Source organism: Mobula hypostoma, chromosome 1 (genome assembly GCF_963921235.1).
Source record: "Mobula hypostoma chromosome 1, sMobHyp1.1, whole genome shotgun sequence".
In the NCBI taxonomy this organism is placed as follows: Eukaryota; Metazoa; Chordata; class Chondrichthyes; order Myliobatiformes; family Myliobatidae; genus Mobula; species Mobula hypostoma.
This window is the reverse complement of record NC_086097.1, coordinates 244,344,945-244,364,719: the sequence shown is the minus strand read 5'-3', so window position 1 is coordinate 244,364,719 and position 19,775 is coordinate 244,344,945. Positions and strand designations below refer to the sequence as shown.

The 19,775-nt window shown below is 44.7% G+C and overlaps 1 protein-coding gene across 2 annotated transcripts in view; it reads left to right on the top strand.

Annotated features, from left to right (window-relative positions):
* stac (SH3 and cysteine rich domain) overlaps positions 1-19,775 on the top strand; it is a 179,469-nt gene that overhangs the window by 93,768 nt on the left and 65,926 nt on the right. For both annotated transcript variants that reach the window (XM_063042358.1, XM_063042350.1), the window contains exons 4-5: positions 12,371-12,452; positions 13,072-13,181. In XM_063042358.1, the coding sequence (XP_062898428.1) occupies positions 12,371-12,452; positions 13,072-13,181 (192 nt within the window). The remainder of the gene's footprint in view (positions 1-12,370; positions 12,453-13,071; positions 13,182-19,775) is intronic.

The window sequence follows — 19,775 nt, the reverse complement described above, 5'->3', positions numbered from 1 at the left end:
TGAACACATTGATAAAGGTAGAGCAGTAGATGTAGTGTATATGGATTTCAGCAAGGCATTTGATAAGGTACCCAATGCAAGGCTTATTGTGAAAGTAAGGTTGCATGGGATCCAAGGATACATTACTTTGTGGATCCAGAACTAGCTTGCCCACAAAAGGCAAAGAGTGGTTGTAGACGGGTCATATTCTGCATGGAGGCTGGTGACCAGTGATGTGCCTCAGGGATCTGTTGTGGGACCCTGACTCTTGGTGATTTTTATAAATGACCTGGATGAGGAAGTGGAGGGATGGGTTAGTAAGTTTGCTGATGACACGAAGGTTGGGGGTGTTGTGGATAGTGTGGAGGGCTGTCAGAGGTTACAGCAGGACATCAATACGATGCAAAACTGGGTTGAGAAGTGGCTGATGGAGTTCACCCCACATAAGTATGAGGTGGTTCATTTTGGTAGGTCAAATACGATGGCAGAATATAATATTAATGGTAAGACTCTTGGCAGTGTGGTCGATCAGAGGGATCTTGGGGTCCCAGTCCATAGGACACTCGAAGCTGCTACGTAGGTTGACTCTGTGGTTAAGAAGGCATATGGTGAATTGGCCTTCATCAACCATGGGATTGAGTTTAAGAGGCAAGGGGTAATGTTACAGCTACATAGGACCCTGGTCAGACCCCACTTGGAGTACCGTGCTCAGTTCTGGTCACCTCAGTACAGGAAGGATGTGGAAACCATAGAAAGGGTGCAGAGGAGATTTACAAGGATGTTGCCTGGATTGGGGAGCATGCCTTATGAGAATAGATTGAGTGAACTTGGCCTTTTCTCCTTGGAGTGACGAAGGATGAGAGGTGATCTGATAGAGGTGTATAAGATGATGAGAGGCATTGATCGTGTGGATAGTCAGAGGCTTTTTCCTAGGGCTGAAATGGCTAGCACGAGAGGACAACGTTTTAAGGTGCTTAGAAGTAGGTACAGAGGAGATGTCAGAGGTAAGTTTTTTTACGCAGAGAGTGGAGAGTGTGTGGAATGGGCCGCCAGCAACGGTGGTGGAGGAGGATTCAATAGGGTCTTTTAAGAGACTCCTGGATAGATACATGGAGCTTAGAAAAATAGAGGGCTATGGGTAAACCTGGGTAATTTCTAAAGTACATGTTCGGCACAGCATTGTGTGCTGCAGGTTTTCTATGTTTCTATGTCATCTGACTGATGTGCAGCATCAGATTCACACCACACAGACTGCTTAAAAAAAAGCACATCCTTTGCGTAAAGATTTTGCAAAACGTCACTTGGAAGATACTGTAAAGATGTGAAAGAAGGTCTTGTAGTCGGTTGAAACTAAATTGGAACTTTTTGGCCTCAACACTAAACAGTAGATATGGCATAAATTTAGTACTGTGCATTAGCCAGGTAACACCATCCCTACTATAAAGTATGGTGGAGGCAGCATCATTTTTATCTTTACACTTCAGAAATCCCATATATTGAAGTCTCACAATTTAACTATGACTTCTGGGAATCGACCTGGTCAATGCAGTATATGTGTCATTCTGTCAAGGGAATTTGCCTTCCGATATATATTTATTCAGTCAACCCGTTTCATTTGATTCTTGTCAAAAAACTACAGAATATAGGTCGACCTTCACTAATCTGACTACCTGTAATCCGGTTCCTTCGATAATCCGGCACTGATTATGCTTAACGTGATCCTTCTGTATTTCAGCATTTTTACTAATCCGGCACTCCTCAGATCCCAAGGGTGCCAGATTAGGTTGAATAGGTTAGGACTTTATTCTCTGGAGCATAGAAGAATGACGGGAGATTTGATAGCGGTATTTAAAATTATGATGGGTATAGATAGAGTGAATGCAAGCAGGTTTTTTCCACTGACAACAACACACATCAAAGTTGCTGGTGAACACAGCAGGCCAGGCAGTATCTGTAGGAAGAGGTGCAGTCGACGTTTCAGGCTGAGACCCTTCGTCAGGACTAACTGAAGGAAGAGTGAGTAAGGGATTTGAAAGTTGGAGGGGGAGGGGGAGATCCAAAATGATAGGAGAAGACAGGAGGGGGTGGGATGGAGCCAAGAGCTGGACAGGTGATAAGCAACCTGAGTGTGGCTTCCTCTTTACAGTAGATGAGGTCGTGGATACTGTGTCCGGTGCTCCCAATGTGGCCTTTTATATATTGGTGAGACCCGACGCAGACTGGGAGACCGCTTTGCTGAACATCTACACTCTGTCCGCCAGAGAAAGCAGGATCTCCCAGTGGCCACACATTTTAATTCCACATCCCATTCCCATTCTGACATGTCTATCCACGGCCTCCTCTACTGTAAAGATGAAGCCACACTCAGGTTGGAGGAACAACACCTTATATTCTGTCTGGGTAGCCTCCAACCTGATGGCATGAACATTGACTTCTCTAACTTCCGCTAGGCCCCACCTCCCCCTCGTACCCCAGCTGTTACTCATTTTTATGCACACATTCTTTCTCTCACTCTCCTTTTTCTCCCTCTGTCCCTCTGAATATACCTCTTGCCCATCCTCTGGCTCACCGCCCCCCCCGTCTTTCTTCCCGACCTCCTGTCCCATGATCCTCTCGTATCCCCTTTTGCCTATCACCTGTCCAGCTCTCGGCTCTATCCCTCCCCCTCCTGTCTTCTCCTATCATTTTGCATCTCCCCCTCCCCCTCCAGCTTTCAAATCCCTTACTCACTCTTCCTTCAGTTAGTCCTGACGAAGGGTCTCGGCCTGAAACGTCGACTGCGCCTCTTCCTATAGATGCTGCTTGGCCTGCTGCGTTCACCAGCAACTTTGATGTATGTTGCTTGAATTTCCAGCATCTGCAGAATTCCTGTTGTTTAAGGAAGTGGAGGGATGGGTTAGTAAGTTTGCTGATGACATGAAGGTTGGGGGTGTTGTGGATAGTGTGGAGGGCTGTCAGAGGTTACAGTGGGATATTGATAGGATGCAAAACTGGGCTGAGAAGTGGCAGATGGAGTTCAACCCCAGATAAGTGTGAGGTAGTTCATTTTGCTATGTCAAATATGATGGCAGAAAATAGTATTAATGATAAGAATCTTGGCAGTGGGGAGGATCAGAAGGATCTTGGGGTCCGAGTCCATAGGACACTCAAAGCAGCTGCGCAGGTTGACTCTGTGGTTAAGAAGGCATACGGTGCATTGGCCTTCATCAACCGTGGGATTGAATTTAAGAGCTGAGAGGTAATGTTACAGCTCTATAGGACCCTGGTCAGACTCAACTTGGAGTATTATGCTCATTTCTGGTCACCTCACTACAGGAAGGATGTGGAAACTATAGAAATGGTGCAGAGGAGTTTTACAAAGATGTTGCCCGGATTGGGGAGCATGCCTTATGAGAATAGGTTGAGTAAACTCGGCCTTTTCTCCTTGGAGAGACAGAGGATGAGAGGTGACCTGATAGAGGTATATAAGATGATGAGAGGAATTGATCATGTGGATAGTCAGAGGCTTTTTCCCAGGGCTGAAATGGCTAACATGAGAGGGCACAGTTTTAAGGTGCTTGGAAGTTGTTACAGAGGAGATGTTAGAGGTATGTTTTTTATGCAGAGTGGTGAGTGTGTGAAATGGGCTGTCAGCGACGGTGGTGGAGGCGGATACGACAGGGTCTTTTAAGGGCCATGGGTAATCCTTGGTAATTTCTGAAGTAAGTACGTGTTTGGCGCAGCATTGTGGGCCGAAGGGCCTGTATTGTGCTGTAGGTTTTCTATGCTTGTATGTTTTTACAGTTGCTGAATTTAAGGAATATATTTACTTCTAGAGGGGAACACCTGGAACAAGCCCCATTTGCACATCTCAAGGATAAGCAGAGATTGCTTTTCCAATGACCTGACTAATTTGTGGGATTCCTCCTTTCCGTTCTCCCGTGTTCTGCTTGCTTCTCCTATCAGATTCCTTTTTCCTCAGCCCTTTATTTCCCCCACCTACCACCTCGTGATCGTCCCCTCCCCCCACCCACCTTTATTCCCCCTTCCCTAGCTTCACCTATCTCATGCCAGCTTGTATACTCTCTGCCCCTCCTACCCTTCTTATTCTGGCTTCTGCCCCCTTCCTCTCCAGTCCTGGTGAAGAGTCTTGGCCCGAAATGTCAACTCTGTGTTCCTTTCTATAGGTACTGTTGGAGCTTACAAAGGATTGTAAGGACTGCTGAGGGGATTATTGGGGTCTCCCTTCCACCCATCAGAGATATTTACAGGAGCATTGTGTACCCAGGGCCTTTCATCTGTCCAACAATCTCTGATCCCTTACCAGCAGGCAGGAGGTACGGTAGCGTTAGGAAAAGAGCTGTTAGGATGGGAAGCAGCTTCCTCCCCCAGGCCGTGAGACTACTGAACTCCCTGCCACCACCCAGGTCTTATCGCACATGAGGTGCTGGTAGCGTTATACTGTTTACTTTTTAACTTGTGTCGTACATACACCTCATTACTTGATCAATTATTTGTGGTAATGTTGCTTTAGGTGTTGTATATGTGAGTTATATGTACAGCATTGTGCTTCTTGATCCGGAGGAATGTTGTTTTGTTTGGCGGTATACGTGTGTATGGATGGATGGCAATCAACTTGAACTTGATCCTGCTGAGTTCCTCCAGCATTTTGTGTGCATTGACCTGACTAATTTCCCCCGTCTCCTACTGAATATTCATCACGGCCACTTTTCCAAAGTCTCGCAATGTACTAATCAGCTACCTGATTAACCTTTGCAACATCACCTCAACAATGATGCAGCCTAGAATGCAAAAATATTTTCTAGCTGTGAAACTTTCTGAGCCATTCCAAGGACCTGACAGGAGCAAAGCAGAAGTGCCTATCCACATCTTCTGCAGCTTGGTGTGCCAAATGATATGATGGGCGGATTGGAGGCCTCTCAAAGTCTGGCACCACAGCAGCATGGCACAATGGCACTACACTTCAGGACGTCAGAGTTTGGAGTACAGTTCCGGCACCTTCCGTAACATTTGTACATTTTCCCCGTGTGTGAGTGTGTTTCCTCCAGTGCTCTGGTTCCCTCTCACATTCCAAGGACATACTGGTTAGTCGGTTAATTGGTGATTGCAAATTGTCCTGTGAATTGGCTGAGTTGCTGGGCTGCCGGATCTGCCTGTTCCATGCTGTATCTCTAAATAATAAAAAAAAATACATTTATTATCAAAATAACCTACAAAAAGCATACATGAGCAAATACTGATAGTAACCAAAGTGCAAAAGAAGACAAACGGTGCAAATAATAGATTTCAATAGGTACATTTATGTCAGAGTAACGTATATACAATATACATCCTGAAATTCTTTTTCTTCGCAAACATCCACGAAAACAGAAGAGTGCCCCAAAGAATGAATGCCAGTTAAAACGATAGAGCCCCAAAGCACCCCCAGCTCCCCCCTCCCACACACAAGTAGCAGCAAGGCAATGACCACCCCCACCCCAACCGAGCACTTAAGCGTGCAGCAAAGCATCAATAAAGACACAGACTTGCAGTACCCCAAAGACTGCTCGTTCACCCGGTAATTCGACATACCACAGGCTCTCTCTCTCTCTCCCCCTAATAATGGGAAAAGAGATGTCCCTATTTCATAGTGAGAGGGGAGACATAACAAACAACTGGCTGATTTATGATGTTAAGTCTATTGCTTCACTTTTTCTGAGCTCTGTGCCAGAGGGGCAGCCCCAGAAAGGCACAGCCCTCTGGACAGACAACCTCCAGCAGCTAACCCGCTGCTCCCCATGTTCTGTGTTCTCCTGCGACACTCCAGTCAGGGGCACTGGACGAGAACCAGCACATCTCTATGAAAATCTGGAGTCCTGAAGGTGCGATTGCCTTCCAGGCTGCGTCCTTGGGATATCGAAAAGTGGCCGGTTGTGAGTCCCATGCCCGCAAAGAACCAGAGTCAGAGTGCAACTCCAGATCAGGGTCTTCAAAAGAACCTTGAAAAAGAAAAAAAGAGATATCAAAGATAGAAATAGGGCTGTTTCTGAAGATGCAAGCGGAGTCGCCGTTTAGTGCCATATTTAAATAATATAAATATATTGTTTGATAAAGCATTCTTGTTCATTTAAATAATTCATTACGGGATATATGTAAAAGTACATTAATGGCATACGTATCACACCACCACGTCATAACGAAGTGTGTCACTAAAGTAAAAAATGAAACTAAGACATGTATTCCCTGCTCTGTGTTTCCTTTCAATTAATTATATATATTGGAATTACATAATTTAACAGTGATGGTGAGTAAATTTTAAACAGACTCAAGACGTCTACTTACCTGTTCAAGCACAGCGAGACTTCTGAGTTAAAAAAAAAAGTGCAGCAAGAAACAATCAAGTAAAAAGCAGTGCCGCACATGCTTCTTCAGGAAAGAATGGTCGGCCAAGTTAAAACAAAAAGCAGAAAACAGATAAATTCACAGGTTCATTGGCTATATTTAAGAGGGAGTTAGATATGGCCCTTGTGGCTACGGGGATCAGGGGGTATGGAGGGAAGGCTGGGGCGGGGTTCTGAGTTGGATGATCAGCCATGATCATAATAAATGGCGGTGCAGGCTCGAAGGGCCGAATGGCCTACTCCTGCACCTATATGTTTCTATATTTCTATGTATCATTGAGTACCAGGTGATAATAATCATTAAAAAAAATCAAAGATGGCTGGCTACATTGGAAAGATAGCTATATTTGATTCCACAAGATATTGTATGTTGAGTGAATTGAGGCATATTTTAAAGCAACTGGAATAGCTGATGAGAACTGAGTGCCAACTTTGCTGATAGCATTGGGTGGAAGAGTGTATAGTATACTTAGAAGCTTGACTCACCAAGCAAGCCAGCCAAACTGAACTTTGCTTTGCTGATATCACAAAAATAATACAGGAACATTTAGAACTGAAACCATTGTTGATTGCAGACTGCTTTAGCTTTCATAAGTAGAATCAATAGGAAGGGAAGTCCTTTTCAGCATATGTGGCTAAATTGAAGAAGTTGTCTGAGCATTGCCAGTTCAGTGATAACTTAGTGATGGATTGAGAGATTGTTTAGTTTGTGGAATCTTACAAGAAAACATTAAAAAATGTCTTCTACCTGAAGCACAACTTACATTTAAAAGAGCAGTTGAAATAGCTGTATCAATGGAAACAGCAGGCCGAGACATAATTGAGTTGCAGTCAGGAATGAAAGTGAACGTGAACAAAATTGCAATGTCTAAACAGAAACGGGCCTCGCTGTGACAGCGGCTCACGTACAACAACCAATGCAGGTATAAAAGCAAAACTTGCAGAAAATGCAGCAAAGTAGGACGCATACAAAGAGCATTTTGGGCAGACAAAATAAATGGACTGCACAGGGAAGAGAAAAAGATAAAAAGTCATGTTGCAGTTTCAAAAAGAGCTCTAATCTGCATGCTGTTGATGAAAAATCAAACAATGATGAGAGTGACACTGGACTGGATAGCATTGAGATTTACAATGTGAAACTAACAAGAGACAAGCAATATGCCTTACACCAGAAGTGAACGGTAAATTAATTAAAATTCAATTGGATGCTGGCTGGGCTGTTTCAGTCATTCTATAAAATGAATTGGAACAGCTTTTCAAAGATACAAAACTGAAGCCTGCAGATTTACCCAACTAAAAACCTGTACTGGAGAAAAGGTAACTCCTGGGGGAATGACATTTGTAACCATGAAGTACAACAACCAGCAGGTCACATTGGGATAGTATGTGGTAAAAACAGGAGGGCCAGAATTGTGGTGTCATGATTGGCTGAGACAACTATAACTTGATTGGAGATCCATCCACCATTTGCAAGCCACATTCTCTGTAATAGAGTCAACTGAAAGCAGATTAAGATAGGTACTGAATAATGCCACAGCAATGTTCAAGGATGGCACTGGAAAACTGAAACATATTAAAGGTCAAATAATGTTAAATGAAAATGCCACACCCAAGTCTGTGATAAAGTAGCCAATGAGCTAGATCAAATGGAGGCTGAAGGAATTGTTTCCAAGGTTGACTGGAACTCATGAACAACATCGGTGGTCCCGGCAGCCAAGAAGAATTGGTCTGTCAGGACCTGAAGTGATTTTAAGTCACCATCAACCCAGTACTGGAAGTAGACCAATACCTTCTGCTCAGAATAGAGGGTATCTTTGCAAACCTCTCTTAAGGAAAACATATCGGCAATTAGACTGAGCAGAAGCCTACCTACAGATAGAGATGGAAGTAGAGTCCAAAGTGTTTTTCACCACAAACACTCACAAAGGTCTTAATCATTAAAATAGTTTTAATTTTGGAGCAGCATCTGTACCTGCACTCTGGCAGAAAGCTACAGACCAGGTGCTGCAGGGCTGTGACCTGGATAACATCATTGCTACTGGTAAGGATGACAAGGAACATCTCTGAAATCTCAAGGCAGTGCTACAAAAATGAGAAGATTATGGGTTCAGAGCATGAACCAAGCATGAATGCTTTAAACCAAGCATCACTTACCGTGGTCATACTGTTGGCGCACAGTACGCAAGTGTGCTAAGAAGCTTCAAGCAGCGCTGGGTGCTGCTAGGCCAGGATTTCTCAATTACTATAATGTGACCCTGCCAAACCTGGCTACTGTGCTTTGCCCCTTGAACTCATTTACTGCAATCAGGAAGAAAAGACAGTGGATAAAGTTGTGTGAGGTTGCTTTCCAAAATGTAAAGGAAGTGGTGACGTCGGACTCTGCCCTCACACATTATGAATCACACCGTACAGTGAGCTTTGCCTGTATCTTCTTGCCTTAGGGTATAGGTGCAGTCATGTCATATGTTATGAGTGATGGAAGTGAACACCCCATAAGCTATGCTACCTTACAGCTGAAGAGAAAAATTGCGCATAGATTGACAGAGAGGTCTTGAATCCGGTTGGGGTGTAAAACATTTCAACCAGTACTTGTATGAGAGAGAGGTTACCCTCATTACTGATCATCAGCCACTAGCGTCCATTTTCAGTCCGCAGAAGGGTGTTCTGTTAACAGCAGAGCGAATGCAGAGGTGGACTCTGTTTCTGGGTGAACACAACTACAAGACTGAATTCATGAAGACAACTCATCATAGAAATGTGGACACGAAGAAATCTGCAGATGCTGGAATATCAAGCAACACACATCAAAGTTGCTGGTGGACGCACAGGCCAGGCAGCATCTCTAGGAAGAGGTACAGTTGACGTTTCAGGCTGAGACCCTTCGTCAGGACTGACTGAAGGAAGAGCTAGTAAGTGATTTGAAAGTGGGAGGGGGAAGGGGAGATCCAAAATGATAGGAGAAGACAGGAGGGGGAGGGATGAAGCCAAGAGCTGGACAGGTCATTGGCAAAGGGGATATGAGAGGATCATGGGATGGAAAGCCTAGGGAGAAAGAAGGGGGGAGGGGGAAGCCCAGGGGATGGGCAAGGAGTACAGTGAGAGGGACAGAGGGAGAAAGAAAAATAAATAAATAAATAAATAATGGATGGGGTACGAGGGGAAGGTGGGGCATTAGCGGAAGTTAGAGAAATCAATGTTCATGCCATCAGGTTGGAGGCTACCCAGACAGAATATAAGGTGTTGTTCCTCCAACCTGAGTGTGGCTTCAGCTTTACAGTAGAGGAGGCCGTGGATAGACATATCAGAATGGGAATGGGACATGGAATTAAAATGTGTGGCCACTGGGAGATCCTGCTTTCTCTGGCGGTAAGAGCACAGATGTTCAGCGAAACAGTCTCCCAGCCTGTGTTGGGTCTCGCCAATATATAGAAGGCCACATCGGGAGCACCGGATGCCGTATATCACCCCAACCGACTCACAGGTGAAGTGTCGCCTCACCTGGAAGGACTGTCTGGGGCCCTGAATGGTAGTGAGGAGGGAAAGTGTAAGGACATGTGTAGCACTTGTTCCGCTTACAAGGATAAGTGCCGGGAGGGAGATCGGTGGGAAGGGATGGGGGGGGATGAATGGACAAGGGAGTCGCGTAGGGAGCGATTCCTGTGGGAAGCGGGGGGGGGGGAGGGAAAGATGTACTTCGTGGTGAGATCCCGTTGGAGGTAGAGGAAGTTACGGAGAATTATATGTTGGTCCTGGAGGCTGGTGGGGTGGTAGGTGAGGACAAGGGGAACTCTATTCCTCGTGGGGTGGCGGGAGGATGGGGTGAGAGCAGATGTGCGTGAAATGGGAGAGGTGCATTTGAGAGCAGAGTTGATGGTGGAGGAAGGGGAGCCCCTTTCTTTCAAAAAGGAGGACGTCTCCTTCGTCCTGGAATGAAAAGCCTCATCCTGAGAGCAGATGCGGCGGAGACAGAAATTGCGAGAAGGGGATGGCATTTTTGCAAGAGACAGGGTTCGTAGGCTTATAGTAGACATCAGTAGATAAGCTGTCTCCAGAGATAGACAGAAAGATCGAGAAAGGAGAGGGAGGTGTTGGAAATGGACCAGGTAAACTTGAAGGCAGGGTGAAAGTTGGAGGCAAAGTAATAAAGTCAACGAGCTCAGCATGCGTGTAGGAAGCAGTGCCAATGCAGTCGTCGATGTAGCGAAGGAAAAGTGGGGGACAGATACCAGTATAGGCTTGGAACATGGATTGTTCCACAAAGCCAACAAAAAGGCAGGCATAGTTGGGACCCATACGGGTGCCCATGGCTACACCTTTAGTTTGGAGGAAGTGGGAGGAGCCAAAGGAGAAATTATTAAGAATAAGGACTAATTTCGTTAGACGGAGCAGAGTGGTGGTAGAGGGGAACTGGTTAGGTCTGGAATCCAAAAAGAAGGGGAGAGCTTTGAGACCTTCCTGGTGGGGGATGGAAGTATATAGGGACTGGACATCCATGGTGAAAGTAAAGTGGTGGAGGCCAGGGAACTTAAAATCATCGAAAATTTCAGACTCTACTGTCAAGATGAAGCCACACTCAGGTTGGAGGAACAACACCTTATATTCCGTCTGGGTAGACTCCAATCCGATGGCATGAACATTGACTTCTCTAACTTCCGTTAATGCCCCACCTCCCCTTCATATCCCATCCGATATTTATTTATTTATTATTTTTTTTCTCTTTCTCCTTTTTCTCCCTCTGTCCCTCTCACTATACTCCTTGCCCATCCTCTGGGCTTCCCCCTTCCCCTTTTCTTTCTCCCTAGGCCTCCCACCCCATGATCCTCTCCCTTCTCCAGCCTTGTATCCCTTTTGCCAATCAACTTTCCAGCTCTTAGTTCCATCCCTCCCCCTCCTGTCTTCTCCTATCATTTTGGATCTCCCCCTCCCCCTCCCACTTTCAAATCTCTTACTAGTTCTTCTTTCAGTTAGTCCTGATGAGGGGTCTCAGCCCAAAACGTTGACTGTACCTCTTCCTAGAGATGCTGCCTGGCCTGCTGCGTTCACCAGCAACTTTTATGTGTGTTGATAGAAATGTGGATGGATTGTCCTGTTTACTTTAGGAAAAGGAAATGTCTGAAAAATTTACAAAAGGGGACACGCTCCTTGATGTGCTCTTCCTAATGCAAATCAAAAGACTCCCTATTATACTGAGATGATCCAAAGGGAAACCAGAAAGGACCCCACACTTCCTCAGGTCTACTTGACCTCCCAAAATGGCCGGAATGGGGAAGCCCCAGTTCCCCCATTTACCAGTGCCTGGATAAACTTGCTCCTGACGGAGGTTGCCTTATGTGGAGATTGAGAGTTGTTTTACCATCCAAGCAGAGAGCTAATGTGTTGGAGGAGCTACATGCTGGTCATCTAGGTGTGGTCAAAATGATATCATTGGCTCGAAGCTTTGTCTGGTGGCTTGAGATAGATAAGAAAGAGATTGAGCAGATTGTCATGCACTGTTCGGGATGTCAACACGTCAGGAAGGAAGTGTCCCAAGCTGTCAGAAGCACCTCCTGCAGTCTCAGAGCCTCCTACAACCATCACAGAACTTGAGATTGTTTCATAGCCATAAGTCTCACCTGCCAAGCAGAGTAATCCCACTTGTCAGGAAAGTAGCATGCCACCATGTCATAAGCACATACCTCTAAAACAAAACTAAGACACACGTTCCCAGCTTCATGTTTCCTTTCAATTGGTTTTATGCCTTGGAGTTCCAAGACATAATAACTGTTCTTGCTGGGATGGTGGTAGAGGCAAATATGTTTGTACATCAAGGGCATTTAAGAAACTCTCAGATGGGCACATGGAATTAGAAAGACTGAGGACCACATAGGTGGAAAGGGTTAGTTTGATCTTAGAGTAGGTTAAAAGGTCAGCACAACATCGTGGGCCAAGTGGCTTGTACTGTGGTTTACTGTTCTATGCTATAGATTATTATCCTAGTAACAGATGGTCACACGCTTTCTCTCTGTTGATAGCCAAAGGGATTCCGACGGTACTACAGCTCCCCATTGTTAATCCACGAACAGTACGGGTGTATCAAAGAGGTGATGCCTATTGGTAAGTAGTTATTCATTATTTGGAATGGATAGACGTCTGGTTTATTTGTGTGGCTCACTGCTGCATTTCCTTCGGCTTTGCCAAAGCAGCAAATTTGCTGGATGAGACCAAGATTGGGGGCGTAGTGGACAGCGAGAAAGACTGTCACAGTTTGCAGCGGGGTCTGGACCAGTTGGAAATATGGGCTGAGAAAATGGCAGATGGATCTTAATGCGGATAAGTGTGAGGTGTTCCACTTTGGGAGGACAAACCAGGGTAGGTTTGACAAGGTGAGTGGTGGGGCATTGATAAGAGTGGTAGAACAGAGGAATCTGTGAATACTGATCCACAATTCCTTGAAAATGCTGTCGCAGTTAGATAGGGTTGTAAAGGAAGCATTTGGCACATTGGCCTTCATAAATCAATGTACTGAGTCCAGGAGTTGGGATGTTATGTTGAAGTTGTTTAATACGTTGGTGATGCCCAATTTAGAGTATTGTGTGTAGTTCTGGTCACCTACCAACAAGAAAGATTAAATAAGGTTGAAAGAGTGCAGAGTAAACTTACAAAGAGGTTGCCAGGATTTGAGAATCTGAGTTATAGGAATAGGTTGAACAGGTCTGTTTATTCTCTTTTGAAGCTTGTACCAGTAAGATTGACCCAGTGTACGAAACGCTGCGGTTCGGAACCTCCCTGGCTCAGAGGTCCAAGAAGTCAGGCACAGGATCAGACTCGCCGCCACACACTTCTGTAAGTAACCCACTGGGCAACAGCATGTGATTCATTGTTAAACTACTGTTCAGTAACTTGGGCTTACCTCAACAGGAAAACCACGCCTCACCTCTTGTAGGAATTTAGTTCCTTTGTTAATGGTTGATCTGCTGCAGTTTTGAGGTCTGGATGAAGGAATATATCCCCCTAATTGTAACTACTCTGCATTGGCTTCCTGTGTCTTTTAGAATTGATTCGAAAGTTCTCCTACCTGTTTTTAAAGCTTTCGATGGTCTCGGACCAGAGCACATCACAGAACTGCTTTTCTTTTATAATTCCTCCTGCACTTCATCTTCTGCCGGTCTTTTAAATTTAAACAATTCCCCTCAGATGAAGATTGGCAGGTCAGCTCTTTGAACTTTGCTGCTAAACTGTGGGACTCAATACCAAAAAACTATAAGGGATTCAGACTCAGTTGACACTTTTAACTGCCAGATCAAAGCCCATTTATTTAACCTTGCTTTTATCTAGCATCTTTTTGTCCTTTCTTTTCATGTTTGCACTTTATCTCATTATAAAGCGCTTTGAACTACATCATTTGTATGAAAAGTGTTCTATAAATAGGTTATTATTATTCTTATTATTACTAGCTACTGGCTATAGATATCTGGATAATGTGGGCTTTTGGATTTCTATCCAGTGCAAGTTTTCCGATACACTGAGCCAACAGTGAGCATATGTTGATAGAAGCTCAGAATCAGGGTTAGTATCACTGGCATACTGTATGTTGTGAAATATGATGCTTTGCACCAGCAGTACCATGCAATATATAACAACAACAACTATAAATTACAAAAAGGATTATATAAATATAGAAACCATATAAATCAAAATATTAGTGAAAAAGGAGAGCTACAAGAGAGGAAAAAAACATTTGACATAGGGCAAGATGCCGCATTCTTGGATGCAACGACCACTCCGGGTCCAATCAAAGGTGTGTTTGTTCGCCTTGTATATATTCTTTTACGATTGCAAGTCACTGCTGGATACTAAGAACATCGAGTACTGCACGATTGTCCCATCAGCGAGTTCCTATTCCGTAATGTTGCTGTGTTGTTGTCTGGACTTGTCATGTGCGGTTGGACGACGTGCAATGTGATTGATTGTATTAGACGTTTATATTGTGATCACAAGACCCTGTTGGACATGGCTAACATAGAATACTGGAAGTCCAGTTTACTGGTGGGAGCAATGGCATTAGGGCTGTGCTGTCTCAGTTGTGGCGATGACTAGGCCTGGGCTGTAGGGTGCCTGCTGTAGCCGACCAGGACAGGAGACACTGAGGCAGTGTGGGGCATGCTAGAATCCGTACTTGGGATGTTGGCTGGTGCCTCCCATTGGTACTGCTGTCCTGTGTTCGCTCAGTGCTGCCCTCCAGTGTCCATTAGGTGGAAGAACAAGCTTGACCAGGACACCTTGCGTAAACACGAGGAATTCTGCAGATGCTGGAAATTCAAGCAACGCACGTCAAAGTTGCTGGTGACGCACCAGCAACTTTGATGTGTGTTGCCAGGACAACTTACCATCAATTCTACAGTCATGCCACTCAGGGACTTGGTCTATGATTTTTTTATCTTTGTGACTGTATGTTTTTCTGAAATTGTAACCATTTGTGCTATTTGTGTTATCTGTAGTGTGCTGTTTGCTGTTGGTAATGTGTTTTGCGCCTTGGCCCCAGGGGAATGCTGCTTCATTTGCCTGTGTTCTTGTATTGATTGAATGATAATTGAACTTGAATTCCATTGGTTCATTGTCCATTCAGAAATCGGACGACGATGGGGACGGAGCAGTTCCTAAAACATTGAGTGTGTGGCTTCAGGCTCCTGTACCTCCTCTGTGATGGTATCAATGAAAAGAGGGCATGTCGTGGGGATGAGGGTCCTTAATGATGGATACCACCTTTATGAGGCATCAACTGGGTCATTGGCGCTGTAATAGCATTACACTAACCACTACACTCCTGTGCTGCCCATGACTACGGCACATGGTACTCCCAGATGCTCTCCTGTCCAAGGACCAACCAGGCCTGAGCCTCCTTAACTTCCAAGACAGGATGAGATCGAGCATTTTCAGGCTATTATGGACATAAAGTCTTATTTTGGTGTTAGAGAAGCTGCTGCAGAGGGTTCTTAGGGGAAAACAGACTGGGAACTGTAAGGTAGTACAGAAACACGAGGGAGGAGCACATCATTACTGTGTAAGTAGGTACATATTGTAAGCAGAAGGGATTAGTTCAGATCCCAAATAGTAGTAAGGATATAGCCTACAAATTACAATGGGAAATAAAAATGCATGCCAAAAGGGCAATGTAGCAATAGTCATGGGGACTTCAATTAGGCAGGAGGAGAGAGAGCAGCGTGCCGCGCGGCGCGTGTGCAGCCCTCCGGTGAAAAATGATATCGTATCCGTTAAATAGGGGCCGTGGACAATTCTGATTTGATGGAGAGGGACGGGAAAGTACAGAGGAAGATCTGGAAAAATTTCTGAAATGCTCGTTTGCTGCTGTCGTTACTATGCGGTTAGGAATCTTTTCGGAGGGAAGGCCTCAAAATCCCCGGCTTTGCCTGCTGTTGGCGACCGAGAAGGAGGTCGAATCGTTCGGATAGAAATGGCGCTCAGTACTCGGTGTCGGAGAGCTGATCAGAGCTTGAAGTTTTCAGATGACTCAGAGTCGGACTGTGGTCGGGTATGGCAGGGAGAGTTTTTCTTCCTTCTCCTGTCTGCGTGAGATGTGGGACATTTGAGAGACTTTGAACTTTTACTGTGCTCATGGACTTCGTCATCAAGTTATGGTATTGTTGCACTGTTGTAACTATATGTTATAATTATGTGGTTTTGTTAGTTTTTTTCAGTCTTGGTCTGTCCTGTGTTTTGTGATATCACACCGGAGGAAATATTGTATCATTTCTTAATGCATGCATTACTAAATGACAATAAAAAGAGGACTGCGTGTCTTCATATCTAATATGCAGGTAGATTGGAAAAATCAGGTTGGTGCTGGATTACAGGAGGGGGAATTTCTAAAGTGCCCATGAGATGGCTTTTTAGAGCAGTTTGTGGTTGAGCCCAACAGAGGATCAGTTATTCAGAACTGGGTGTTGTGCAATGAACCAGAATTGATTAGAGAGAGAGCTTAAGATAAAAGAACCCTTAGGGGAAGTAATCATAATATGATTGAATTCACCATGAAACTTGAGAAGGAGAAGTTAAAGTCAGATGTATCAGTATTACAGTGGAGTAAAGGGAATTTCAAAGGCATGAGAGAGGAGTTGACCAGAATTGATTGGAAAAGAACACTGGCAGGGATGACGGCAGAGAAACAATGGCTGGAATTTCTGGAAGCAATTTGGAAGGCACAAGACATATACATTCCAAAGAGGAAGCAGTATGCGAAAGGAAAGATGACACAACCATGGCTAAGTGAAAGTCAACTTAAAAGCCAAAGAGAGGGCATATAATAGAGCAAAGATTAGTGGGAAATTAGAGGACTGGGAAGCCTTTAAAAACCAAGAGAAGGCAACTAAAAAAGTAATTAAGAAGGTAAGCAAGCCAATAATATTAAAGAGGATACCAAAAGATTCTTCAGATACATGAAGTGTAAAAGAGAGGTGAGAGTGGTATCGAACCACTGGAAAATGATGCTGGAGAGTTAGCAATGGGGGACAATGAAATGGATGAACAGAATAAGCATTTTGTATCGGTATTCCCTGTGGAAGACTAGCAGTACGGTGGAAGTTCTAGGTGTCAGGGGGCATGAAGTGTGTGAAGTTACCAGAACTGGACAGGGTCTTGGGAAACTGAAAGGTCTGAAGGTAGATAAGTTATCTGGACCAGATGGTGTTGTTACGTACCCCGTAACTGGGTTGCCAAACCAGCAGAAATGGATCACTCAGTTGGAGTCTGGAGTACTAGAACTAAGAAAGTTTTATTAAAGAAACAAGCAACACAGTAATCGAAAGGATAATAAATGCAACAGTTCAGCGATGATAAACGCACATGTGCACAGAATTAAGATAACAGCATCAATCAAGCTCTATCGTTGTCTAGGGGTAAATGACCAAATTTCAAAATGACTCAAAGTTCAGTCCAGTTCAGTTCGCAGTAATCGTTGCCATGGCGATGGACAACGTGGGGGAAGAGAGAGATAGAATAGGAACAACTGATCATTCAGAACACTGCTTCACTCACAGACCTGCGAGATGGCTCACAAGCAACTTTTGGGCGGGTCCTTGGTGATGTCACCTGAGGTCACCGACTGTGACCCCTCCTCCAGATGCGGTCGATCCTCTGCAGTGAACCCGGCACCCAGGCAAGGGCGGACACACATCGGGTTCCCGCTGATCGTACCTTTCCACCCTTGTCGTTGTCTGGTACTTCTCACCCACTCGTGAGAGGCGCACCGCTTCCAGGGTCTCGTTACCTCGGGTGGCGTGTGTCTTGCCTTAGCGAACCGGTCCCTTTTTATCCCCCTGCTGGGGTATCGCCTGTCCATCACTTCAAACAGTTCAGGGTTCAAAGGTGGAGCCGCTCCAGACAGCTCTCTCTCCCGTCCCTTCATTACACATCTCCAGATGCTGCTCCATTGTTCCTTATCTCTCCTTCCCCTGAGGGCAGGTGGCAGACCAACTGCTGATGCCACTGATGCTAGCCCAGGCCAGCAAACATCTTAATTTTATGTTTATTCTCGTAACAGTGTACACCCCAGAGTTCTGAAAGAGGTGGATGAAGAGATCATGGAGGCATTCGTAATGATCTTTCAAGAATCACTACATTCTGAAATGGTTCTGGAAGACTGGAAAATTGCAAATGTCACTCCACTCTTCAAGAAAGGAGAGAGGCAGAAGAAAGGAAAATGTAGCTCAGTTAGTCTGACCTCAGTGGTTGGGAAAATGTTGGAGTCGATTATTAAGGATGAGGTTTTAGGGTACTTGAAGGCACATGATAAAATAGGCTGTAGTCAGCATGGTTTCCTCAAGGGAAAATCTTGCCTGACAAATCTGTTGAAGAAATAACAAGCAGGATAGGCAAAGGAGAATTGGTTGTTGTTGTGTACTTGGAATTTCAGAAGGCCTTTGAGAGGGGAACTACAATGGCATGAGAGGGGAACTGGCCAAGGTTGACTGGAAAGGGACACTAGCAGGAAGGACAGCAGAGCAGCAATAGCTGGAGTTTCTGCAAAAAATGAGGGAAGTGCAGGACAGATATATTCCAAATATAGAAGAAATTTTCAAATGGAAGAAGGACACTACCATGGCTGACGAGTGAAGTCAGAGCCAAAGTAAAAGCAAAAGAGAGGGCATACAAGGAAGCCAAAGCCAGTGGGAAGATAGGGGATTGGGAAGCGTATAAAAATCCGCAGAAGGAAACTTAAGAAGGTCATTAGGAAGGAAAAGATGAATTATGAAAGGAAGCTGGCGATTAATATCAAAGAAGATACTTAAAGCTTTTTTAAGTATATAAAGGGTAAAAGAGAGTTGAGGGTAAATATAGGACCAATACAAAATGACGCTGGAGATATTGTAATTAGAGATGCAGAGATGGCAGAGGAACTGAATGTGTATTTTGCGTCAGTCTTCACAGTAGAAGATATCTGCAGTATACCAGACATTCAAGAGTGTCAGGGAAATTATGACTGAGAAGGTGCTCAGGAAGCTTAACAGTCTGAGGGTGGATAAATCTCCTGGACCTGATGGAATGCACCCTTGAGTTGTGAAGGAAGTAGCTGAAGAGATTGCGGAGGCATTAACAACGATCTTTCAAGAATCAATAGATTCTGGAATTGTACTGGATGACTGGAAAATTGCAAATGTTACTCTGCTATTTAAGAAAGGTGGGAGGCAGCAGAAAGGAAACTATAGACCTGTTAGCCTGACATCAGTGGTTGGGAAGTTGTTGGAATCGATTGTAGGGATGAGATTATGGAATACCTGGAGGCACATGACAAGATAGGCCAAAGCCAGCATAGTTTCCTGAAAGGAAAATCCTGCCTGACAAATCTACTGCGATTTTTTGAGGAAATTATAAGCAGGGTAGACAAAGGAGATGCAGTAGAAGTGATGTACTTTCATTTTCAGAATGCTTTTGACAAGGTGCCACACGTGAGGCTGCTTAGCAAGATAAGCGCCCATGGAATTACAGGGAAGTTACTCGCATGGATGGAGCACTGGCTGGTTGGCAGAAAACAGAGAGTGGGAATAAAGGGATCCTATTCTGGCTGGTTGCCGATTACCAGTGGAGTTCCACAGAGGTCGGTGTTGGAACCGCTGCTTTTTATGATGTATGTCAATGATTTGGACTATGGGATTAATAGGATTGGGGCTAAATTTGCCGATGATACAAAGATAGGTGGAGAAGCGGGTAGTGTTGAGGAAACAGAGAGTTTGCAGAGAGACTTAGATAGTTTAGATGAATGGGCAAAGAAGTGGCAAATGAAATACAATGATGGAAAGTGTATGGTCATGCACTTTGGTGGAAGAAATAAACAGACAGGCTATTATTTAGATGGAGAGAAATTACTTTAGTCAGAGGGTGGTAAATTTATGGAATTTGTTGCCACGAGCGGCTGTGGAGGCC